The sequence below is a fragment of the Varroa destructor genome, unplaced genomic scaffold (assembly GCF_002443255.2).
Source record: "Varroa destructor unplaced genomic scaffold, Vdes_3.0 BEIS01000001.1, whole genome shotgun sequence".
Taxonomy (NCBI): domain Eukaryota; kingdom Metazoa; phylum Arthropoda; class Arachnida; order Mesostigmata; family Varroidae; genus Varroa; species Varroa destructor.
The window spans coordinates 2,642,754-2,669,519 of record NW_019211454.1 but is presented as its reverse complement, the minus strand read 5'-3'; the positions used below and the strand labels follow the sequence as shown (position 1 = coordinate 2,669,519).

At 46.7% G+C, this 26,766-nt stretch overlaps 2 protein-coding genes across 6 annotated transcripts; one reads left to right on the top strand and one right to left on the bottom strand.

Moving 5' to 3' along the window:
- Positions 1-316: 316 nt before the first annotated feature.
- Positions 317-10,046, top strand: LOC111255430 (uncharacterized). 5 transcript variants are annotated; one of them, XM_022817397.2, is made up of 7 exons: positions 317-630; positions 1,089-3,850; positions 4,392-4,509; positions 5,545-5,636; positions 5,928-6,068; positions 6,471-6,611; positions 9,803-10,046. In XM_022817397.2, the coding sequence occupies exons 2-7, from the start codon at positions 2,429-2,431 to the stop codon at positions 9,959-9,961; spliced, it is 2,073 nt and encodes a 690-aa protein (XP_022673132.1). In that variant the 5' UTR covers positions 317-630; positions 1,089-2,428; the 3' UTR covers positions 9,962-10,046. The 5 variants fall into 5 exon arrangements, with proteins under 5 accessions (XP_022673132.1, XP_086846810.1, XP_086846808.1 ...); XM_022817398.2 differs by lacking the exon at positions 317-630 and having other exon boundaries at positions 723-3,820; XM_086990672.1 differs by lacking the exon at positions 317-630 and having other exon boundaries at positions 728-3,850.
- Positions 10,047-11,103: 1,057 nt separating this feature from the next.
- LOC111255431 (uncharacterized) lies at positions 11,104-12,430 on the bottom strand. Its single transcript, XM_022817399.2, has 3 exons — positions 12,230-12,430; positions 11,838-12,069; positions 11,104-11,681 (listed from the first exon to the last, which is right to left on the bottom strand). The coding sequence occupies exons 1-3, from the start codon at positions 12,391-12,393 to the stop codon at positions 11,538-11,540; spliced, it is 540 nt and encodes a 179-aa protein (XP_022673134.1). The 5' UTR covers positions 12,394-12,430; the 3' UTR covers positions 11,104-11,537.
- Positions 12,431-26,766: the final 14,336 nt, after the last annotated feature.

The following is a 26,766-nucleotide window of genomic DNA, read 5'->3' as shown; positions in this document are numbered from 1 at the left end:
ACAAGCGAAAGGTCGTGCTATAAAGCATGACGCGAAGACGAGGCACAAAAAAATAGGGTGAGACAGACCCGAATTAGGTCCATCACCTAACGTTGTCGTAAATAGAAAACCTGAAACGAATCAAGACCGCGTATAAGGCGATCGCCTACCTCATTATTCGTCCCTCTCAGCTGTAATAGTTTGTTCAAGTACAAACTGGGCTATCCATCTCGTCCGTCCCCCAATTAAAAACGCTGCTTTCTTTTTAATCCCTCTTAACGCTAAGCTACGACGGTCAGTTTCATCAGTTTCTGTTGCACTGGCAAGCAAAATAGTACTAACAATAACACGGAAGTGAACATCAATGACAAATGCGGCCAGACAGGCGTCTCAGTAGCGAGTCGCTTGCAGCGTGAACCTTCCGTGGCTGTTGCTTGCAGAAACACCTCCACCGCTAGGTGTTTGCTGGCGTTCACCCGAAAATTTCAATAGACATAATAGTAATGCTAAGCGGAATCGGCAAAACTATTGCCGGAAAAGACCGTTTATAAGGCTCACAGTAAAGCTTAATCCTGCTGTGTTGTGTAAGTGCTGCTGTTGCTGCCGCTACGACCATTTGTTACCACTACGAGGATATTTGCTCTGCGAGCGGTGAGTCGAATTGAATTAACGATCAATGGCCAACAATAGTAGCAACGAGTACGAGCTGTATAAACTTTCCTGTCTACTTGTTTTTGCCAGTTTATCTGTGTCTGGCCAGTTACTCGCTAGTACGCTCTGAGCGTTAAGGAGTTCTGCAACCGCGCTTGCAAATCGCGCTGGCCCGGTCTGTGTCAGCCTAGCGCATATAGTTTAGCCTAGAATGGCACTATTCGTAAGGTAGGCGGCGTATGCGTCAAGTTGGGAAAGGATTCATTCGGCCTCGTTTGCTAGATCCATTCCTTTGTTAGTCTGTGGCTCTGGATGTTTAACAGCCTCGCTCAAGATAGAGGGCGAGCATTGGCAAGCCGGTCACTGACTGAGTGACTGACTAACTTAGAGACACACCCGTTAGCCGGATTGTTCATTCCCGGTAGTAATGTTTAAACTGTTGTTATCGTTCTCATTAGGAACAAAGCAGAATTCTCGCGCTGTCGATACCTCTACCCTCAAGCGAGCGAGCGAGCAAGCAACCGTTCGCACTGTGCTTGCGTATCGTGGTCATCGTCAACGAAAGAAGAGTAGTTCAACGCGCAGCACTTTACGAGGGTGTGTATAACCGTAACGTGTCTACTGCGACGTCTTGTGTAGACGCGAGCGTATTTATGAGCCCCGTCTGCTGCTTCCAGCAGCGCTCCCTCCTCTATTAATTCCACCAGCCGCTCACGCCTTCTCCCGCTCCTTTAAACGTTCGCTTAACAACGGTGACTTCTGTTGCGTTAGACATTTTCAATGACTGCATACTCGTGCGCACCGTGAACGAGCGTGTCTACTCGTGTACGCAGTGCCGCTAGCGTTCGTCGTCAACAGTTCTTGCTGGCAGAGTATATACTTTAGCTTGTGAGATCACAATTAACGAAGCGACTGGCCAGCGTCGATCGCCGTAGCGGGCGTTGGCAACAGCTTCACCACGAATTCGGATAATGTCAAATCGCTGGACCACTAAGCAACAAACGACTAACTGACGGACTGGCTGTGTATATACCTTTTCTTCTACCGCCCCCTTTTCTCCTATACGACGAACAGCCGAAGCCACTCGTTACGATTCGGCCAGCCATCGTATTTAGCTGCAATCACTGTTGCCGATAGCGTGGTAGTCACGCGCCGATTGCTACGTAGGGCGCTGTTTTGAACAGCGCCGAGGGGAAAGTGCGGTTAACTGCATACCAAAAGCTTGGGCAAAGCTACCTCGATAACGATCACTTCCATTAACTTGTTGACATTGGCAACGCCTTGTCTTGTTTTTTGTTAAGATATAATTTCGTGCTATTATCTCCATTTCGCTATGGACGATTGAATCTGTTTCGTTCATATCAGGGCGCTTCATCGCATTTGCTTGTTCTTCATAAATTGACTACTGTGCCCGTTCTACCGTTAAGGAGAACAGCCATCGAGGACTGCACTTCATCAGACGTGCCTACCAGTTTCTATTTCAAGTGGCCGTGCTTGAGAGCTCACAGCTTTGATGCCAGTAGTTTTGCCAGAATTACTGCTTTACTCGAGTACCCAGTGAAGGTTTTCGCCAGTAATAGGTCCTTACTGTTTCTTAAAAGGCATTCTTACCGTCGCGTAATCATACAAGTTAAGGCTCTTAAGTGGCAGTGGCGGGCGACTACAGAAGGCTTAAAGAGGCGAAGGAATAGAAGAGGAAAAACAATAACGTGTTCCATTGTAAGCAGGCAGTGATTCAGAAAGTCGGCATCGTGTAAAAGCGCGAAGACCTGGCGCAAGGCGTAGCCGAAAGTACGTGATGGGTATCTTTAACTTACAAGAGTGGAAATCGCTATGGAATTTGAACAAGCCACCAAAACCGACTTACTATTCAGTTCATGCTAATCTCAGTCAGAACAATTTGCCAACGGTCCCGCGGTATGGCATACAAAGTACCAACAGTTACCCAGGCGACGGCGCACATGTTACTGATTACCCAAATAACCGAATTGTTCAACAGTGGGAGCTTCGAAAACGTGAAGGCTCGGTTCCATTGAGCTTAAGTCGTGGACGAAGAGATGCCGATTGGCGTGTTGCGGCCGTTGGAAGCCAATTTAGACCCAGTTCCAGACAAAGCGATCAACAAGCGAAACAGCTTCAGGACCAGACTGAGGTTGGGTACCAAATAAATGGCATGGTGGAGCCTAAGCGAACCACCAAACCGTTATCTAATCAAGGTGAACAGTACAAAAATGGAAAAGAGATTAGGCCTGCCAGGTTAGATGCCGTCTCGCATGACGCACTGGACTTAAATGAAGTAGATCTCGCAAGGCATGCAATAGTCCAAAAGAACCCAGTGCGGGCAACTGAAACATCTCGGTATAAGTCTCACTCACAGAAAGACCTCACAGATTTACACAGCGGAACCGACTTCACCTTCAACAAACAGGCGTACGTCGACAACCGGCCCTTGGGGAAGGAGCCATTTAAAAGTTGGGAACGTAACAAGAATGATTACCCAAATCCTGGTCGGACGAAATCAAGCGAAACAAATAGTAGCCGATACGTGAGGCCAGAAAAACAAATCCCCGCGGAGCTACAACAAAAACTTGAACATGAACAACAGCCTAAGATGTCGACGTTTAATCAGGCCCTTTGTAAGTTCAAGCAATTAGCGGATAGTGCAGAAAATCAGCAAAAGCTTCATAGGACCCATCAAGAGAGTGAAACTAGAACTGGCTCTGTTCGTCCGTACAATGGTCCGCTTCGAGACAAAGCCACTTCCGAACAGAATGTGACACAGCGCGCTAAGGTAAACGAACTTTACAAGTCGGCGGCTGCATTTCCAATCGGAGAGACGGTTAATCAACAGACATATGGAGAGCATTGCGATTATCAAACATCTGTCAATCAACTGAAAGCGGGAAGTGGCAGAATTGCTATTCAGAAACGTGATAGTCTGTATAAACAGGCGAACAGTTCGGGCCTTCCTGAATGTGACACAGATAGTCAAGCGTCGTCACTTCAACGTCTTCGCGCTCGACAAGCTCGAGTTATTGGAACATCGCGCACGGGCTCAAACGGAAGTAACCTCGCTTTGCTTGATTTGTATCGCACTTCCAAACCTGAAGCGCCTAGGGGCGCGCTGCCAATTGACGATCTGGAAGACTCACAGGATGATGTGCCGGTTACCTCAACACCGCGCCAGTCGGTCCGTAAAGCTTTGCATCATTTCACCAGGGTATGCGTTAGCAAAAGATTAAACATAATATTAAATAATATCAGGCGAGAAGTCAACTCGCATTATGATTTTCTAGTGCCCCTATTTTAATCGGCCCAGCTTTATATTAAAACACAGGACCTGAGAACACAAAATGACCCTTAGATCCCAAATTGACTAAGCCAAACAGATGGTAGGTTGTAATTTCATATTAATTAAATTGTTACAGGGTCAAGAAAATAACTAGAGTTCAACCGCAACGAGCGGGGCTACGTGAGACATACTCTACCTAAATAAATAAGTTATAGCTCGTACCGAAGTCGATGTGAAGTTCAGTAGATATTTTATACCCATAAAGTTTTCATTTAGGTTTTATATTTTAGCTGTTCTACAACACGTACAAATGTTATTTACATATGATCGCGTAAGGCGTCGTTTCACAGGCGCAGAGTAATCTAGACATTATTTTAATTGTTGTTTTCGGCACCTGTGCGTTGTAAACGTATCTATATGAAATTTCTTAATAGTTAAAAAAGTTAAGATTATTTTTTATTAACTTCAGTCCCGGGAGAACTTTCTACTGAACCGCCGTGAACGCGACGAGAAGAAAGACTGGCAGCAAGAAAATGTTTTGATTCGGCGACTTGACGAGAAAGGTTTTGGACTCGTCATTCTTGGCGGTACGCATTCGTCAAAATCTAAATAGACATATTCCTAACACCCATCCCCTAGATATTCTTCTCATAGGAAGTGTTTTAATTCAAACAGACAATAGATGGGCGTAGTAGGCGTCTCAACGTTACCCGCCGCAGCATTGCCTATTCTGTTGTCGGTTTAGAAAGAACGGTATTTTTTTCATCTATGTCAGAGACTCGGGCCAGGCGAGAGCACTTGTAGCAAGTCGTGTACACAAGCGTAGAACGTGACCGACAACCTCCTTAAAACGTCGTTTACCGAAGATCAATAGAGCTTTACATGCTAGGCATTTGATGGACAAACGCGGAAGATTCATAGATAGGATTTTCCACACAACACCGTTATGGCGTCTACCAAGCACACTTAGTAGTAAATAGCACAAATATCGTTGTACTGATCAGTACAACGCTGTTGATACACTCTAGAGGAGCTTTACCTATAACAATAGATAAATTTCTGCTGACCAATTTAGCTGTACGTATGAGGACCCAACGACATTGCGTTTTGATGTGAAACCGAGATTGACGTGTTGGCTTAGTTGTGCTGGCAACGTACCGAAGATATAACAAAGAATTTGAACAGCGTAATCATATGTGTTATTCAAAGAAGCTCTTACCCGCGACAACGTGGACGATAAACAGATCATTTCACAGTACTGAACAGTCTATATATATATATATATAAATATACGAGAACATATTTCAGCTGTGTTAGTCAGAAGCAGAAGAATTTCTAGCGGCAAATTTAATATTTTCGTTTTTGTTGATGTTTTTAAATCATAAGTGACACAGGTTGCGTGCTCAATGGCCTCTTGTAAACAACGTTTATTATGCTTGTCTGAAAAACCAACAGCTTTGATTAATTGAAAATCAATAAGCGGTCATTTTGTATAATTGCTTGGCTTCTTCCTTTAGACAGATATGTTGAAATGCTCTGAAAATTTATATTGTATTGTAGCTTGTTGTAAGCCGTGCGAGGCATAAGTTGTTTAGTTGTAGTGCGCGCTTATTGGAATTCAGGTCGTGACCAAGAAATTCGTGCGAACGATCAAGGCGTCTACATCGCGGATGTTACTCCTGGAAGTCCTGCGGCTGTTGATGGTAGATTAAGGGTAGGTGTACGCAAAAAAAACGCGTTAAATTAAGCCTCACACATATGTGTGTGTGTGTGTATATAAGTCTTATTGTTTGTCCGAACAATAAAGAACTGGCTGGCGTAGGATCACGAACCGTTGACACTTTCCTTGTTAGCTAGCTTACTGCATTTGTCAAAGTGTTCTTTCGTTCATCCCATGATAGTTGCCCACCTGCCTTGCCGATTGGCCGCTATGGTGCCTCTTAAAGTGACAGGTGGGTAAGTCTTCAGCAATTCATCGTGCTATTGTGATTGTTTTCCTCTGCAGGTGGGCGATCTAATTATTTCAGCCAATGGAATAGGTTTCAAAAGTATCTCTCACGAAGACGCCAAGCGCGTTATGCTTTCAGCACGCGATTCTCTGGCTATTACCGTGCGCCGCTATATAGGAAAAGTTCACATCGTACAGGTTCGTAAGGAGAGATACTTATATATTTCACGTTGGTTCGCCGTAAATGTCCAGATGAAATTTTTCAAAGTTGCAAAAACCTGAATAGCTGAGCTGTAAATTATTAGTTTTTTTCATTTCTAATGAAGACCTCTTATTAATAATATGTATGATTATAAAGTATTGAACGGGAATTTATGATAATGACGGCCAATCATTTCTGCTTCATTTTATTTTTCATTAATACAAAAATTAATGTAGTTTGCTTTCATTGTTAGTCGATATTGGGATCTAATTAGCTATATAAGACATAAACGCGAACTGACCCATACGTTTCCAACCTTTCCAGCTGTCCATATTCGTTTAATCCTCCGTAATGGTCGCGTTATATTCATTTTATACATATTGTTCCGTATCTCGCAGGTGAAGCTAATCAGGAATGGCAATCGTTTAGGTTTCGCGGTGACAGGTGGCTCCAACAATCAAGTTCGAAATGGAGATACGAGCATCTATATTAAAAAAGTGTTCGAAAATACGGTGGCATCGCGGTGCGGAACTATCGAGGTAAAAGAAACGCTTCGGAAAGACCAAACTGGAAAAAGCATCAGTTGGAATGACCTTAACTCTGTTGTTGGCTGACACAACTGAGCGCTTCACAACTGCTCGCTCTGCCTTTATATAGCAATAGACACGTATTCATTGATACAATTAAGCTACGGCATTTGACCTACTATGCCCCGGCTCAGCTTCGCCGGCGGGATATCGTCGTCCGAAATCTGATATTCTTAAGCTCCCACTCAATCCAGCTTCACGCAGATTCTTCACGATTTCCTGTACATGTGCCAGACAAGATTACACTGTTTTCACGAGGCTGCGAACTGGCACGCGTCTCACACGTATGTACGTACGTACTATAGCCTACATTCCTCTGTCTTAAACATACTGTGGCATCCGGCGGTCTTCTGTGCACTTGGATTACTCTGATGATGTGACTAGTGGTGCACACCAGTTGGGAGCCCGTGAAGTCAGCGCCTGCGTCTGTGTCGAGCCGGACGGTACCCACACATAAAGTAAAACCGGCAGTTTACTGGGCCGCATCGGCCAATAAATGTCAGATATGAGCTCACTCCCGCCGCTATCAAAAAATTGGGCAGAACCGTTGAACAGTCGTTCAATCAGACAGACGTCTTAGCAATACTTTGGCTATATCGCCAGCTATTTCACACCCGTTCGTCGTCGGCTATTAAATATAATCTCACTAAGTGTGATTTTGATATATTAAGATAATACTTTCATTGAAGTTCTAGAGAACCTGAAACATTTTAATGGCGCAATATCAGAGTTGTACGACGGATGACTTATCATCCAGGTCCACTCAACTTTTGCCGGATAATAAAAGATCTAGTCTGATGCTCTTATGGTGCAAGAGGATACTCTTAATGGTCACTAGTCCCACATTTCTATGGCTGAGAGCTTGTTAGTTAGTTAACAAAACATGTCCGAAGAGTCATTTTACCAAACGATGGCAGCGTACGCATGCACGATTTTCCAACCCCACGAAACCCATTACATCACTTTTCCTGATGTCAATCTGGATTTCGGCACGGATACTGCGTAACACTTCCCAGCTGCATATTATCGCATGTGATCCGTTATATAAATCGTTGCGCTCCTGTAGATTTTCGCAGATAGAAACACGGTCGAATACATTCGTTTACATCAATTCGTGCTGCACCCAAACATCGTGCTTTCTGTTCGATGCTAGATGCTTAGCTTCTGTGGCAATACCATGACCACTCACGTATCGATCTTCAATAATTAATTTCGCTATAATTTCAACTTTTTCCGGTCGCTCACTGCGATTAGCAACTTCCACGTTGAAATATCCGGTTAGGATCCATTTTTTGGACCGTTTCTTCCACGGCTACACGGTTAGTATGGTTAATGACCATCCAACAGCATTTTTCTATTGACCTGGGTAGCGTTTGTGTCTTGCAAGTCTGACTAGAGGCATTCTTGTAATCTTAGCATATCTATTACTACCAAATCTAAGCTTTCCATAGCTAACCTATTAAATTAATAAATAGAATAGTCGAAACATTTTCAACAACCCAGTATATAGTGGCTAAGTAGGCGCTTGCACGGCCCTTTAGCCCCTAGCCCCCTTTAGCGCCCTAGCCGCAGTTGTCGAAAGGTCCCAGCGCTTTATCGCGTTCATTCATCGTATTAGTAGATATCCTCCCCTTTCTGGAGTTTTGGTGGTATCGATCAGAGAACTTCGTACGGTACATGGTTACCTGCTCCTAGCTCGGCACATCTCCGGTCACGCCTTCCGTCAATAACAGATCGTCATATCGAAGCCCTTCCGTTTTTTACTATATCACCGGCGGCGACGACGTGGATTACGACATAACGCCGCTACCAGTAAAAATGGCTTTCTGGGGGCCTGCCTCCTTCGGCCACTTTAGCTACCGGTAGCTGATGTGTTTCCAGCGCCGACCGATCTCCAGAATGCGTGGCTCGGTGGCCTTTACAGATCCGGTCGGACACTGGCTTCGTCGCAGCAATTATGTTCTCAGTGACTACGTTGTTAGTTGAAGACATACATGTCGGTTATCGACTACGGTTTTTATATTATATCCCGGTCGCGTCTAACCTCTTGCAGCTGTCGATTCTTTTCATTGTTAATAAAGAACTTATGAAAGCCAGTCCAATAATACCACGAAACTTAGTACACCACGGCAGCAGACACTAGTATATACGGTGGCACTAATTTTGATGTTCTCAGGCTTTCCGAGACTATTTGAACTTGAACAAAAACGAACGAAATTTCGTATTTCGTATAAATATTTTCGCACGTATTCGAGAGCGGATTGTTGATGTCCATGTTAAAAAAGCATTATCCGCTGTAACCACAGCTTTAATTCGGGACAAAAACCGCTACTAATCAATACAACGTCAAGCGCGTGTCAAGCGATTTTTGTAGGTATGAAATCAAAGTCTGTAAAATACCCGACATGGAAAAAAATTCCAGCGTATTCAAATTTTCGGGTCGTTAGCAAGCCAAAAAATCCTCTTTTAAAGAGGATTTAAAGTATTTAAAGAATTTAAAGGATTTAAAAAAGTAAAACAGTCCATGTGTTCATCAGCAATTATTGGTTGTTTTGGTGCATTAGGAATGGGTTTTCGAGCTATTATGCCTCCTCGGATTTTTAAGAAGCTGCGTGAAAGCCGGCAATAAGGTAGACCGTCGATTTCGACCAAAAAAATGAAGATTTAATCCTGGTGGGAAATTGTTTAGCGCAGCATATTTCCACGCTCAAATTCTTAAAACGTCGTACTTTTATTAATGAGCTTATTTTGTTTTAGGAAGAAGTGGCATTCAGGTGTGAAGTGTTATTACCATATAAACGCATACCGGTTACGAAAAACAGCCCGCCAAACATTTTTACTCAGTTTAATGAAGCCTCGTGTACCGCAATAACAACAGCAACAACTTTTTTCTCTTAGCTTCTCTTAGTTTCTCGTAGCAAGCACCAATTACGTACAGCTATTTCTGTCGTGTTTACACAACGTATAATAACTTGAAGTTTACCTTAACTTCAAGCCAACAAACGACGTATATGTATATATTTATATTACGTATTTAACAATATTGGGAACTTGGATTTGTTGGAGTACGTCTGATAATTCGATTAAGTGTTTATATTATGTGAGTTAAACACTGACTTTTTTTTCTGCTGTTTCCTACTTAGGTCGGTGACCAACTCCACTCTGTAAATGGAACAGATTTAATAAATGTTCCCCACGCTGTTGCTACAGAAGCACTTCGCAACGCGACTGACCCAGTGACATTAGTCATCGGAAAAACGGGCCGCATTAATCCGCTTATATTTGCCGATCAGCGTCTCTGAAGAAACACTAATTATCATCATCATATTCCGATATGCCCCTACCATTGAAATAAATAGAACAGCTAAACCTTCGATTACTCGATAATTTAGGCGCAATGCTTATTCTTATCTTGGAAATCTGCAATTTAAGACAGAAAGATCCCATATAATTTTATTCTGAGATCTTCGAAAAAACGAATTGCCACCTTAACTTATAATAACTCCTATGCGATATATTGGAATGACGCTGCGTAGGGCTATTGATTTGAGGCCAGCACTATGATAGGCAACGATCCAATGACGTTAATTAAAGCTTTGTAGTTGAAGCTTAATTACCCTAAATATGTTTTAGCGTTCAGAGAGGTCGAACGAACTGCGCAATCCCCGCAGCTTGTAAGCTCTAGTGATGCCCCCTATACTAGTAAAGGGTGTAGTCTAAGTATACCTGCGGGAAGATTTGTCCACCGGTCCAATATTAAAGCTTTGCTCGCCAGTCCAATGACGTTAATTAAAGCTTTGCTCACCGGTCCAATGACGTTAATTAATGCTTTGTTCACCGGTCCAATGACGTTAATTAATGCTTTGTTCACCGGTCCAATGACGTTAATTAATGCTTTGTTCACCGGTCCAATGACGTTAATGCTTTGTTCACCGGTCTAATGACGTTAATTAATGCTTTGTTCACCGGTCCAATGACGCTAATTAAAGCTTTGTTTTGGAGGTAAAGCTTAACTACCCTAAATATGTTTTTTCTAGAGCGCTCAGAGCAGTCGAACGAACTGCGCAATCCCCGCAGCTTGTAACCTCTAATGATGCCCCCTGTACTAGTAAAGGGTGTATTCTAAGTATATTTGCGGGAAGATTTGTCCACGAAATTAACAACAAAACCCTTTTGTACCCAGTTTGTAAACCCCATAAATCGGAAAAAACCTAGAGAGACTTATAATATGTATAAAAATGTCTAACGTCTTGTAAAAACTTTCCCAACTTATGATATCATATGTATATGCCATGGTCCCTATAATATACATTGATTTGGTCACTCGTCTGATCAAATGGCAAAAAAAGAAAGAAATACAGCTCTACTTCGTCCAACCGATATCTGCATACTAAGGGTCTATTTTCTGTATTGCTATCTTTTTGCTTTAAATAAACGTCCAATCTTTACGCTGGGTGGGCGCTAAAGCCGAATCCATTTTAGTTAGATCTATCAAGAAACATAAGAGACTCCAACGGCATCGCCAACCCCCGACATCGGGGTTTCTAGCGGGGGATAACGATGGAGGTCGAAAATGATTGTGGGGAAGTTGCGTGTAGCAATCGAACGATTGAAGAAGGGAAATCGTCACATGGGGGTAGAACTGGACAGCAAAGGAACGTGAGTTACATAAAAAATACTTGAAGATCGGCAGCGCACTAGTCAAATCAAAAGTAACCAGGTAAAGCTGAACAGCTTTTCCAGGACTTTTCGTCGTCAAGATCCCTTTAAGACAGGATTCCTGTGGTAACGTCATGGTGTCGCTGACATCTGCCGATCCAATTTCGAGCCAATCGACAACTCTATCCATCCAAGTACCACGGACGGCATCGACCAAACTTATGGTCTATACAGTTTGCACACTTCGGTTACGTTAGTGTATTGATCAATCGAAAACTTGTTTCCGACCCGAGCTGGGGTGTTCCATCCATTGTGGAATATGAGGTCCAGCGCACCGTATTTAGGTGACTCAACAAAGCGCACCTGTGGCAAAGCAAATAATAACACGCACGCGTGACGCACAAATTAGTTTTGTTCGAGCTACTTATTCTTTAATCAACATGCTTTTCCTCGCTGTTTTATAGAATAATCTTAAGCCTAATTTTGATATCGGAAAAATTATCGGAGAGTACTACGGACCTGTTCCTTTGTCCAGAATGGCGTGCAAGACCCCCAGTTCTGATCTTCGCAAACTTCTACTGAAAAAGTTTGTCCTTGGAAGTCAATTTGTATCTTCACTGTGAACCCTACTACAGGAACCTCCTTTATGGCGGTATGACTTCTATGTGGGGGAGCAAACAACTGCGGTGTGCATGACTGTTTGCCGATCGGTATTGTTTTCTTACTTATCTCTCGGAGGTTCTTCCGGAACCTGAAATGATCCGTATTTCAGGTTTTTTTTTTGTCTTTTTCAACTCTCGAAAGTTGCTAGCTTTCCTTCGAGCCAGATTCATATTCAAGCATTATATATGTATGTATATATATATATATATATATATATGTATATATTATAGAAAATATAAGGAACGAACTCTTGGAAATTCGCGTAGCAACTGTCGGAGAAGAACGTCTGCGCGTTTCCTTCTTGACACCCGTCATATGTGAAAAACAATGTCCAGTTGCCTTCGATGAAAGAGAATACAGAGGCAACAAACGTATGCTCCTTTGTACCTGCGGCGATTGTTGAAGTCGGCATAAGTAGATGTAGATCCAGCTGAAATAAAGATTGGAACATGCCAAGCCATAACGGGATTGTTATGATTGAATCAAAACCTATTGCCTAACAGTGCCTTTATGAATAGGAACAACTACATACACCTGCGCCAACTTCCCACGGTTTCATTAAAAAATTCTTAGTTTCGATCCCTCCACAGTTCTGAAACACCGTAGTTGTCACGGCTATGAGGCATCTGAAACCCACGTCTAACCATAAAAGAACCACGGCTATACACATACCTCAACGACTGCGACAATTCGGAAGCGAAGTTCCCTGATGGTGCAGTGTTTGCTTATTAAACTTTTACTAGAGTGTCTAGGTTCGAGATCTGGCGAAGACTCACTTTGCCTCGTGCTGGAAGTGCCCCAGCGTTCGAAGCAATTCTTTAAAGAATTGCTTCAAAGGCAGCACCGGACGTAAAAATCCCAAAATTTTAGACCAGAAGCGTCAGCAGGCTCGATAATGCAACAGACTGCGATAGACGAACACATGGCATTAACTGCAACCTATGGTGAAACGATGAGGAAGCTACAGCTTCAACTAGCTAGCCATATAACAAGCGAGAAAGTTCATTTACGCTAGCATAACGGCATATCGTCAAGGACAAAAAGCCAACTTAAAATATTGGATGCCCGAACTACAACTTCCGATACGAAAAAAAAAAAAAAAAAGATCACGAACTGTGCGCACATGCTTTCCGAGGAGTCCAATAAGGGGAAATCAGCAGCCATTTCTGAAAAAGGACATTTTCGAAAAAAAATCGAAAAAAAGTTGAGACATACGTCCTTAAATGACTGAAACAGACGAAATGATTTCCACTTTACCATAAAAGCGCCACGGCTACGCCACACATCAACGACTGTGACGATTCCGAAACGAAGTTTGCTGATTGGACGAAGGGCGATGACGTTCGAAAGCTAAGGATATCTGTTGTCAAATCAATTCCATTTAATTTTGTTAGAAATGAAAAACTACCGGCGGTGGATAATTTCCAACAAAGCAATCGCACGTCAAAGGAAGAATAGGTAAATAGATAATGTACCTCATGTCTCATTCTGAGCAAATATTTGACATAAGTCCTAGCCACTTATTCTGCGCCTTCGTAGGACGTCACACGGATATGTCGCATGCGACACAGCACGCGGCCTGTAACTACCATTGCTTAAAAAAAGTCCTCGAAGGTATCGAGCAAGGTACTCGTGGTGTCCAAGGACACCACGAGTACCTTGCTCGGCTGGACAAACCAAAAAAAACCTGCGATTGGTTACAGAGGCTTTGGCTCGTTAGAAACATGCCCACCAATGCGAAAACTACTTCATTTTTCGATCTCGGAGCTAAATTGAATAAACATGCAAAATAAATAATATCAAATGGAAACACTTCAAAAGATTCCGCAATACGCTGCCGAAGATTGAGCTATCCCAGCCACAACACTGGCAACTAGCTATGGGTTTAAAGACAAAGCTACCATCCACTGAATTCTTGCTAAAGAAAATTTCTATAAAATGGTATGCCAAAATGTCATTCTAGAAAAATGCGTTTAGAACTTCCCGACGCGACTTATGGGATAAGGTATGGATAACAGAACACTTCGCAACGAATATATAAGAAACACGATATAAGAAACACTTCGCATTGACAAGACCGAGCAACAGCAACGCTCGCGCAACGGATTACAATTTGACAAGACCGAGCAACAGCAACAGCAACGCTCGCGCAACGGATTACAATTTGACAAGACCGAGCAACAGCAACAGCAACGCTCGCGCAACGGATTACAATTTGACAAGACCGAGCAACAGCAACAGCAACGCTCGCGCAACGGATTACAATTTGACAAGACCGAGCAACAGCAACAGCAACGCTCGCGCAACGGATTACAATTTGACAAGACCGAGCAACAGCAACAGCAACGCTCGCGCAACGGATTACAATTTGACAAGACCGAGCAACAGCAACAGCAACGCTCGCGCAACGGATTACAATTTGACAAGACCGAGCAACAGCAACAGCAACGCTCGCGCAACGGATTACAATTTGACAAGACCGAGCAACAGCAACAGCAACGCTCGCGCAACGGATTACAATTTGACAAGACCGAGCAACAGCAACAGCAACGCTCGCGCAACGGATTACAATTTGACAAGACCGAGCAACAGCAACAGCAACGCTCGCGCAACGGATTACAATTTGACAAGACCGAGCAACAGCAACAGCAACGCTCGCGCAACGGATTACAATTTGACAAGACCGAGCAACAGCAACAGCAACGCTCGCGCAACGGATTACAATTTGACAAGACCGAGCAACAGCAACAGCAACGCTCGCGCAACGGATTACAATTTGACAAGACCGAGCAACAGCAACAGCAACGCTCGCGCAACGGATTACAATTTGACAAGACCGAGCAACAGCAACAGCAACGCTCGCGCAACGGATTACAATTTGACAAGACCGAGCAACAGCAACAGCAACGCTCGCGCAACGGATTACAATTTGACAAGACCGAGCAACAGCAACAGCAACGCTCGCGCAACGGATTACAATTTGACAAGACCGAGCAACAGCAACAGCAACGCTCGCGCAACGGATTACAATTTGACAAGACCGAGCAACAGCAACAGCAACGCTCGCGCAACGGATTACAATTTGACAAGACCGAGCAACAGCAACGCTCGCGCAACGGATTACAATTTGACAAGACCGAGCAACAGCAACGCTCGCGCAACGGATTACAATTTGACAAGACCGAGCAACAGCAACAGCAACGCTCGCGCAACGGATTACAATTTGACAAGACCGAGCAACAGCAACAGCAACGCTCGCGCAACGGATTACAATTTGACAAGACCGAGCAACAGCAACAGCAACGCTCGCGCAACGGATTACAATTTGACAAGACCGAGCAACAGCAACAGCAACGCTCGCGCAACGGATTACAATTTGACAAGACCGAGCAACAGCAACAGCAACGCTCGCGCAACGGATTACAATTTGACAAGACCGAGCAACAGCAACAGCAACGCTCGCGCAACGGATTACAATTTGACAAGACCGAGCAACAGCAACAGCAACGCTCGCGCAACGGATTACAATTTGACAAGACCGAGCAACAGCAACAGCAACGCTCGCGCAACGGATTACAATTTGACAAGACCGAGCAACAGCAACAGCAACGCTCGCGCAACGGATTACAATTTGACAAGACCGAGCAACAGCAACAGCAACGCTCGCGCAACGGATTACAATTTGACAAGACCGAGCAACAGCAACAGCAACGCTCGCGCAACGGATTACAATTTGACAAGACCGAGCAACAGCAACAGCAACGCTCGCGCAACGGATTACAATTTGACAAGACCGAGCAACAGCAACAGCAACGCTCGCGCAACGGATTACAATTTGACAAGACCGAGCAACAGCAACAGCAACGCTCGCGCAACGGATTACAATTTGACAAGACCGAGCAACAGCAACAGCAACGCTCGCGCAACGGATTACAATTTGACAAGACCGAGCAACAGCAACGCTCGCGCAACGGATTACAATTTGACAAGACCGAGCAACAGCAACGCTCGCGCAACGGATTACAATTTGACAAGACCGAGCAACAGCAACAGCAACGCTCGCGCAACGGATTACAATTTGACAAGACCGAGCAACAGCAACAGCAACGCTCGCGCAACGGATTACAATTTGACAAGACCGAGCAACAGCAACGCTCGCGCAACGGATTACAATTTGACAAGACCGAGCAACAGCAACGCTCGCGCAACGGATTACAATTTGACAAGACCGAGCAACAGCAACAGCAACGCTCGCGCAACGGATTACAATTTGACAAGACCGAGCAACAGCAACAGCAACGCTCGCGCAACGGATTACAATTTGACAAGACCGAGCAACAGCAACGCTCGCGCAACGGATTACAATTTGACAAGACCGAGCAACAGCAACGCTCGCGCAACGGATTACAATTTGACAAGACCGAGCAACAGCAACGCTCGCGCAACGGATTACAATTTGACAAGACCGAGCAACAGCAACGCTCGCGCAACGGATTACAATTTGACAAGACCGAGCAACAGCAACGCTCGCGCAACGGATTACAATTTGACAAGACCGAGCAACAGCAACGCTCGCGCAACGGATTACAATTTGACAAGACCGAGCAACAGCAACGCTCGCGCAACGGATTACAATTTGACAAGACCGAGCAACAGCAACGCTCGCGCAACGGATTACAATTTGACAAGACCGAGCAACAGCAACAGCAACGCTCGCGCAACGGATTACAATTTGACAAGACCGAGCAACAGCAACAGCAACGCTCGCGCAACGGATTACAATTTGACAAGACCGAGCAACAGCAACAGCAACGCTCGCGCAACGGATTACAATTTGACAAGACCGAGCAACAGCAACAGCAACGCTCGCGCAACGGATTACAATTTGACAAGACCGAGCAACAGCAACAGCAACGCTCGCGCAACGGATTACAATTTGACAAGACCGAGCAACAGCAACAGCAACGCTCGCGCAACGGATTACAATTTGACAAGACCGAGCAACAGCAACAGCAACGCTCGCGCAACGGATTACAATTTGACAAGACCGAGCAACAGCAACAGCAACGCTCGCGCAACGGATTACAATTTGACAAGACCGAGCAACAGCAACAGCAACGCTCGCGCAACGGATTACAATTTGACAAGACCGAGCAACAGCAACAGCAACGCTCGCGCAACGGATTACAATTTGACAAGACCGAGCAACAGCAACAGCAACGCTCGCGCAACGGATTACAATTTGACAAGACCGAGCAACAGCAACAGCAACGCTCGCGCAACGGATTACAATTTGACAAGACCGAGCAACAGCAACAGCAACGCTCGCGCAACGGATTACAATTTGACAAGACCGAGCAACAGCAACAGCAACGCTCGCGCAACGGATTACAATTTGACAAGACCGAGCAACAGCAACAGCAACGCTCGCGCAACGGATTACAATTTGACAAGACCGAGCAACAGCAACAGCAACGCTCGCGCAACGGATTACAATTTGACAAGACCGAGCAACAGCAACAGCAACGCTCGCGCAACGGATTACAATTTGACAAGACCGAGCAACAGCAACAGCAACGCTCGCGCAACGGATTACAATTTGACAAGACCGAGCAACAGCAACAGCAACGCTCGCGCAACGGATTACAATTTGACAAGACCGAGCAACAGCAACAGCAACGCTCGCGCAACGGATTACAATTTGACAAGACCGAGCAACAGCAACAGCAACGCTCGCGCAACGGATTACAATTTGACAAGACCGAGCAACAGCAACAGCAACGCTCGCGCAACGGATTACAATTTGACAAGACCGAGCAACAGCAACAGCAACGCTCGCGCAACGGATTACAATTTGACAAGACCGAGCAACAGCAACAGCAACGCTCGCGCAACGGATTACAATTTGACAAGACCGAGCAACAGCAACAGCAACGCTCGCGCAACGGATTACAATTTGACAAGACCGAGCAACAGCAACAGCAACGCTCGCGCAACGGATTACAATTTGACAAGACCGAGCAACAGCAACAGCAACGCTCGCGCAACGGATTACAATTTGACAAGACCGAGCAACAGCAACAGCAACGCTCGCGCAACGGATTACAATTTGACAAGACCGAGCAACAGCAACAGCAACGCTCGCGCAACGGATTACAATTTGACAAGACCGAGCAACAGCAACAGCAACGCTCGCGCAACGGATTACAATTTGACAAGACCGAGCAACAGCAACAGCAACGCTCGCGCAACGGATTACAATTTGACAAGACCGAGCAACAGCAACAGCAACGCTCGCGCAACGGATTACAATTTGACAAGACCGAGCAACAGCAACAGCAACGCTCGCGCAACGGATTACAATTTGACAAGACCGAGCAACAGCAACAGCAACGCTCGCGCAACGGATTACAATTTGACAAGACCGAGCAACAGCAACAGCAACGCTCGCGCAACGGATTACAATTTGACAAGACCGAGCAACAGCAACAGCAACGCTCGCGCAACGGATTACAATTTGACAAGACCGAGCAACAGCAACAGCAACGCTCGCGCAACGGATTACAATTTGACAAGACCGAGCAACAGCAACAGCAACGCTCGCGCAACGGATTACAATTTGACAAGACCGAGCAACAGCAACAGCAACGCTCGCGCAACGGATTACAATTTGACAAGACCGAGCAACAGCAACAGCAACGCTCGCGCAACGGATTACAATTTGACAAGACCGAGCAACAGCAACAGCAACGCTCGCGCAACGGATTACAATTTGACAAGACCGAGCAACAGCAACAGCAACGCTCGCGCAACGGATTACAATTTGACAAGACCGAGCAACAGCAACAGCAACGCTCGCGCAACGGATTACAATTTGACAAGACCGAGCAACAGCAACAGCAACGCTCGCGCAACGGATTACAATTTGACAAGACCGAGCAACAGCAACAGCAACGCTCGCGCAACGGATTACAATTTGACAAGACCGAGCAACAGCAACAGCAACGCTCGCGCAACGGATTACAATTTGACAAGACCGAGCAACAGCAACAGCAACGCTCGCGCAACGGATTACAATTTGACAAGACCGAGCAACAGCAACAGCAACGCTCGCGCAACGGATTACAATTTGACAAGACCGAGCAACAGCAACAGCAACGCTCGCGCAACGGATTACAATTTGACAAGACCGAGCAACAGCAACAGCAACGCTCGCGCAACGGATTACAATTTGACAAGACCGAGCAACAGCAACAGCAACGCTCGCGCAACGGATTACAATTTGACAAGACCGAGCAACAGCAACAGCAACGCTCGCGCAACGGATTACAATTTGACAAGACCGAGCAACAGCAACAGCAACGCTCGCGCAACGGATTACAATTTGACAAGACCGAGCAACAGCAACAGCAACGCTCGCGCAACGGATTACAATTTGACAAGACCGAGCAACAGCAACAGCAACGCTCGCGCAACGGATTACAATTTGACAAGACCGAGCAACAGCAACAGCAACGCTCGCGCAACGGATTACAATTTGACAAGACCGAGCAACAGCAACAGCAACGCTCGCGCAACGGATTACAATTTGACAAGACCGAGCAACAGCAACGCTCGCGCAACGGATTACAATTTGACAAGACCGAGCAACAGCAACGCTCGCGCAACGGATTACAATTTGACAAGACCGAGCAACAGCAACAGCAACGCTCGCGCAACGGATTACAATTTGACAAGACCGAGCAACAGCAACAGCAACGCTCGCGCAACGGATTACAATTTGACAAGACCGAGCAACAGCAACAGCAACGCTCGCGCAACGGATTACAATTTGACAAGACCGAGCAACAGCAACAGCAACGCTCGCGCAACGGATTACAATTTGACAAGACCGAGCAACAGCAACAGCAACGCTCGCGCAACGGATTACAATTTGACAAGACCGAGCAACAGCAACAGCAACGCTCGCGCAACGGATTACAATTTGACAAGACCGAGCAACAGCAACGCTCGCGCAACGGATTACAATTTGACAAGACCGAGCAACAGCAACGCTCGCGCAACGGATTACAATTTGACAAGACCGAGCAACAGCAACGCTCGCGCAACGGATTACAATTTGACAAGACCGAGCAACAGCAACAGCAACGCTCGCGCAACGGATTACAATTTGACAAGACCGAGCAACAGCAACAGCAACGCTCGCGCAACGGATTACAATTTGACAAGACCGAGCAACAGCAACAGCAACGCTCGCGCAACGGATTACAATTTGACAAGACCGAGCAACAGCAACAGCAACGCTCGCGCAACGGATTACAATTTGACAAGACCGAGCAACAGCAACAGCAACGCTCGCGCAACGGATTACAATTTGACAAGACCGAGCAACAGCAACAGCAACGCTCGCGCAACGGATTACAATTTGACAAGACCGAGCAACAGCAACAGCAACGCTCGCGCAACGGATTACAATTTGACAAGACCGAGCAACAGCAACAGCAACGCTCGCGCAACGGATTACAATTTGACAAGACCGAGCAACAGCAACAGCAACGCTCGCGCAACGGATTACAATTTGACAAGACCGAGCAACAGCAACAGCAACGCTCGCGCAACGGATTACAATTTGACAAGACCGAGCAACAGCAACAGCAACGCTCGCGCAACGGATTACAATTTGACAAGACCGAGCAACAGCAACAGCAACGCTCGCGCAACGGATTACAATTTGACAAGACCGAGCAACAGCAACAGCAACGCTCGCGCAACGGATTACAATTTGACAAGACCGAGCAACAGCAACAGCAACGCTCGCGCAACGGATTACAATTTGACAAGACCGAGCAACAGCAACAGCAACGCTCGCGCAACGGATTACAATTTGACAAGACCGAGCAACAGCAACAGCAACGCTCGCGCAACGGATTACAATTTGACAAGACCGAGCAACAGCAACAGCAACGCTCGCGCAACGGATTACAATTTGACAAGACCGAGCAACAGCAACAGCAACGCTCGCGCAACGGATTACAATTTGACAAGACCGAGCAACAGCAACAGCAACGCTCGCGCAACGGATTACAATTTGACAAGACCGAGCAACAGCAACAGCAACGCTCGCGCAACGGATTACAATTTGACAAGACCGAGCAACAGCAACAGCAACGCTCGCGCAACGGATTACAATTTGACAAGACCGAGCAACAGCAACAGCAACGCTCGCGCAACGGATTACAATTTGACAAGACCGAGCAACAGCAACAGCAACGCTCGCGCAACGGATTACAATTTGACAAGACCGAGCAACAGCAACAGCAACGCTCGCGCAACGGATTACAATTTGACAAGACCGAGCAACAGCAACAGCAACTCGCGCAACGGATTACAATTTGACAAGACCGAGCAACAGCAACAGCAACGCTCGCGCAACGGATTACAATTTGAAAGACCGAGCAACAGCAACAGCAACGCTCGCGCAACGGATTACAATTTGACAAGACCGAGCAACAGCAACAGCAACGCTCGCGCAACGGATTACAATTTGACAAGACCGAGCAACAGCAACAGCAACGCTCGCGCAACGGATTACAATTTGACAAGACCGAGCAACAGCAACAGCAACGCTCGCGCAACGGATTACAATTTGACAAGACCGAGCAACAGCAACAGCAACGCTCGCGCAACGGATTACAATTTGACAAGACCGAGCAACAGCAACAGCAACGCTCGCGCAACGGATTACAATTTGACAAGACCGAGCAACAGCAACAGCAACGCTCGCGCAACGGATTACAATTTGACAAGACCGAGCAACAGCAACAGCAACGCTCGCGCAACGGATTACAATTTGACAAGACCGAGCAACAGCAACAGCAACGCTCGCGCAACGGATTACAATTTGACAAGACCGAGCAACAGCAACAGCAACGCTCGCGCAACGGATTACAATTTGACAAGACCGAGCAACAGCAACAGCAACGCTCGCGCAACGGATTACAATTTGACAAGACCGAGCAACAGCAACGCTCGCGCAACGGATTACAATTTGACAAGACCGAGCAACAGCAACAGCAACGCTCGCGCAACGGATTACAATTTGACAAGACCGAGCAACAGCAACAGCAACGCTCGCGCAACGGATTACAATTTGACAAGACCGAGCAACAGCAACAGCAACGCTCGCGCAACGGATTACAATTTGACAAGACCGAGCAACAGCAACAGCAACGCTCGCGCAACGGATTACAATTTGACAAGACCGAGCAACAGCAACAGCAACGCTCGCGCAACGGATTACAATTTGACAAGACCGAGCAACAGCAACAGCAACGCTCGCGCAACGGATTACAATTTGACAAGACCGAGCAACAGCAACAGCAACGCTCGCGCAACGGATTACAATTTGACAAGACCGAGCAACAGCAACAGCAACGCTCGCGCAACGGATTACAATTTGACAAGACCGAGCAACAGCAACAGCAACGCTCGCGCAACGGATTACAATTTGACAAGACCGAGCAACAGCAACAGCAACGCTCGCGCAACGGATTACAATTTGACAAGACCGAGCAACAGCAACAGCAACGCTCGCGCAACGGATTACAATTTGACAAGACCGAGCAACAGCAACAGCAACGCTCGCGCAACGGATTACAATTTGACAAGACCGAGCAACAGCAACAGCAACGCTCGCGCAACGGATTACAATTTGACAAGACCGAGCAACAGCAACAGCAACGCTCGCGCAACGGATTACAATTTGACAAGACCGAGCAACAGCAACAGCAACGCTCGCGCAACGGATTACAATTTGACAAGACCGAGCAACAGCAACAGCAACGCTCGCGCAACGGATTACAATTTGACAAGACCGAGCAACAGCAACAGCAACGCTCGCGCAACGGATTACAATTTGACAAGACCGAGCAACAGCAACAGCAACGCTCGCGCAACGGATTACAATTTGACAAGACCGAGCAACAGCAACAGCAACGCTCGCGCAACGGATTACAATTTGACAAGACCGAGCAACAGCAACAGCAACGCTCGCGCAACGGATTACAATTTGACAAGACCGAGCAACAGCAACAGCAACGCTCGCGCAACGGATTACAATTTGACAAGACCGAGCAACAGCAACAGCAACGCTCGCGCAACGGATTACAATTTGACAAGACCGAGCAACAGCAACAGCAACGCTCGCGCAACGGATTACAATTTGACAAGACCGAGCAACAGCAACAGCAACGCTCGCGCAACGGATTACAATTTGACAAGACCGAGCAACAGCAACAGCAACGCTCGCGCAACGGATTACAATTTGACAAGACCGAGCAACAGCAACAGCAACGCTCGCGCAACGGATTACAATTTGACAAGACCGAGCAACAGCAACAGCAACGCTCGCGCAACGGATTACAATTTGACAAGACCGAGCAACAGCAACAGCAACGCTCGCGCAACGGATTACAATTTGACAAGACCGAGCAACAGCAACAGCAACGCTCGCGCAACGGATTACAATTTGACAAGACCGAGCAACAGCAACAGCAACGCTCGCGCAACGGATTACAATTTGACAAGACCGAGCAACAGCAACAGCAACGCTCGCGCAACGGATTACAATTTGACAAGACCGAGCAACAGCAACAGCAACGCTCGCGCAACGGATTACAATTTGACAAGACCGAGCAACAGCAACAGCAACGCTCGCGCAACGGATTACAATTTGACAAGACCGAGCAACAGCAACAGCAACGCTCGCGCAACGGATTACAATTTGACAAGACCGAGCAACAGCAACAGCAACGCTCGCGCAACGGATTACAATTTGACAAGACCGAGCAACAGCAACAGCAACGCTCGCGCAACGGATTACAATTTGACAAGACCGAGCAACAGCAACAGCAACGCTCGCGCAACGGATTACAATTTGACAAGACCGAGCAACAGCAACAGCAACGCTCGCGCAACGGATTACAATTTGACAAGACCGAGCAACAGCAACAGCAACGCTCGCGCAACGGATTACAATTTGACAAGACCGAGCAACAGCAACAGCAACGCTCGCGCAACGGATTACAATTTGACAAGACCGAGCAACAGCAACAGCAACGCTCGCGCAACGGATTACAATTTGACAAGACCGAGCAACAGCAACAGCAACGCTCGCGCAACGGATTACAATTTGACAAGACCGAGCAACAGCAACAGCAACGCTCGCGCAACGGATTACAATTTGACAAGACCGAGCAACAGCAACAGCAACGCTCGCGCAACGGATTACAATTTGACAAGACCGAGCAACAGCAACAGCAACGCTCGCGCAACGGATTACAATTTGACAAGACCGAGCAACAGCAACAGCAACGCTCGCGCAACGGATTACAATTTGACAAGACCGAGCAACAGCAACAGCAACGCTCGCGCAACGGATTACAATTTGACAAGACCGAGCAACAGCAACAGCAACGCTCGCGCAACGGATTACAATTTGACAAGACCGAGCAACAGCAACAGCAACGCTCGCGCAACGGATTACAATTTGACAAGACCGAGCAACAGCAACAGCAACGCTCGCGCAACGGATTACAATTTGACAAGACCGAGCAACAGCAACAGCAACGCTCGCGCAACGGATTACAATTTGACAAGACCGAGCAACAGCAACAGCAACGCTCGCGCAACGGATTACAATTTGACAAGACCGAGCAACAGCAACAGCAACGCTCGCGCAACGGATTACAATTTGACAAGACCGAGCAACAGCAACAGCAACGCTCGCGCAACGGATTACAATTTGACAAGACCGAGCAACAGCAACAGCAACGCTCGCGCAACGGATTACAATTTGACAAGACCGAGCAACAGCAACAGCAACGCTCGCGCAACGGATTACAATTTGACAAGACCGAGCAACAGCAACAGCAACGCTCGCGCAACGGATTACAATTTGACAAGACCGAGCAACAGCAACAGCAACGCTCGCGCAACGGATTACAATTTGACAAGACCGAGCAACAGCAACAGCAACGCTCGCGCAACGGATTACAATTTGACAAGACCGAGCAACAGCAACAGCAACGCTCGCGCAACGGATTACAATTTGACAAGACCGAGCAACAGCAACAGCAACGCTCGCGCAACGGATTACAATTTGACAAGACCGAGCAACAGCAACAGCAACGCTCGCGCAACGGATTACAATTTGACAAGACCGAGCAACAGCAACAGCAACGCTCGCGCAACGGATTACAATTTGACAAGACCGAGCAACAGCAACAGCAACGCTCGCGCAACGGATTACAATTTGACAAGACCGAGCAACAGCAACAGCAACGCTCGCGCAACGGATTACAATTTGACAAGACCGAGCAACAGCAACAGCAACGCTCGCGCAACGGATTACAATTTGACAAGACCGAGCAACAGCAACAGCAACGCTCGCGCAACGGATTACAATTTGACAAGACCGAGCAACAGCAACAGCAACGCTCGCGCAACGGATTACAATTTGACAAGACCGAGCAACAGCAACAGCAACGCTCGCGCAACGGATTACAATTTGACAAGACCGAGCAACAGCAACAGCAACGCTCGCGCAACGGATTACAATTTGACAAGACCGAGCAACAGCAACAGCAACGCTCGCGCAACGGATTACAATTTGACAAGACCGAGCAACAGCAACAGCAACGCTCGCGCAACGGATTACAATTTGACAAGACCGAGCAACAGCAACGCAATCGCGCAACGGATTACAATTTGACAAGACCGAGCAACAGCAACAGCAACGCTCGCGCAACGGATTACAATCTGATAAGACCGAGCAACAGCAACAGCAACGCTCGCGCAACGGATTACAATTTGACAAGACCGAGCAACAGCAACAGCAACGCTCGCGCAACGGATTACAATTTGACAAGACCGAGCAACAGCAACAGCAACGCTCGCGCAACGGATTACAATTTGACAAGACCGAGCAACAGCAACAGCAACGCTCGCGCAACGGATTACAATTATAGACAAACGAACGCAAGCTCCCAATGATCAATCGATAAGCGAGCAACAGCAACGCACTCGCGCAAGCCGGACAGCACACGCAACTCGCAAATACAATTTGACAAGACCGAGCAACAGCAACAGCAACGCTCGCGCAACGGATTACAATTTGACAAGACCGAGCAACAGCAACAGCAACGCTCGCGCAACGGATTACAATTTGACAAGACCGAGCAACAGCAACAGCAACCTCACGTCAATTGACAGCAACAACATCGCGCAACGGATTACAATTTGACAAGACCGAGCAACAGCAACAGCAACGCTCGCGCAACGGATTACAATTTGACAAGACCGAGCAACAGCAACAGCAACGCTCGCGCAACGGATTACAATTTGACAAGACCGAGCAACAGCAACGCGCAAGACAATCAGACCAGACAGCACGTCGCGCAACGGATTACAATTTGACAAGACCGAGCAACAGCAACGCGAGTACAATTGCAAGACCGCAAAGCTCGCGCAACGGATTACAATTTGACAAGACCGAGCAACAGCAACGCGCGCAACGGTTACAATTTGCGACCGGCAAACGCAAGTCGCGCAACGGATTACAATTTGACAAGACCGAGCAACAGCAACAGCAACGCTCGCGCAACGGATTACAATTTGACAAGACCGAGCAACAGCAACAGCAACGCTCGCGCAACGGATTACAATTTGACAAGACCGAGCAACAGCAACAGCAACGCTCGCGCAACGGATTACAATTTGACAAGAC

Excerpts from the sequence above, each read along its gene's own strand:
- LOC111255431 (XM_022817399.2), bottom strand. The coding sequence starts at position 12,393 with ATGCCGACTTCAACAATCGCCGCAGGTACAAAGGAGCATACGTTTGTT. Across the intron at positions 12,070-12,229 it reads TGCTACGCGAATTTCCAAGA|GTTCCGGAAGAACCTCCGAG; the intron begins GTTCGTTCCTTA and ends GGATCATTTCAG. Across the intron at positions 11,682-11,837 it reads CATTCTGGACAAAGGAACAG|GTGCGCTTTGTTGAGTCACC; the intron begins GTCCGTAGTACT and ends GCTTTGCCACAG.
- LOC111255430 (XM_022817397.2), top strand. The coding sequence starts at position 2,429 with ATGGGTATCTTTAACTTACAAGAGTGGAAATCGCTATGGAATTTGAAC. Across the intron at positions 5,637-5,927 it reads CTGTTGATGGTAGATTAAGG|GTGGGCGATCTAATTATTTC; the intron begins GTAGGTGTACGC and ends TTTCCTCTGCAG. Across the intron at positions 6,069-6,470 it reads GAAAAGTTCACATCGTACAG|GTGAAGCTAATCAGGAATGG; the intron begins GTTCGTAAGGAG and ends CGTATCTCGCAG.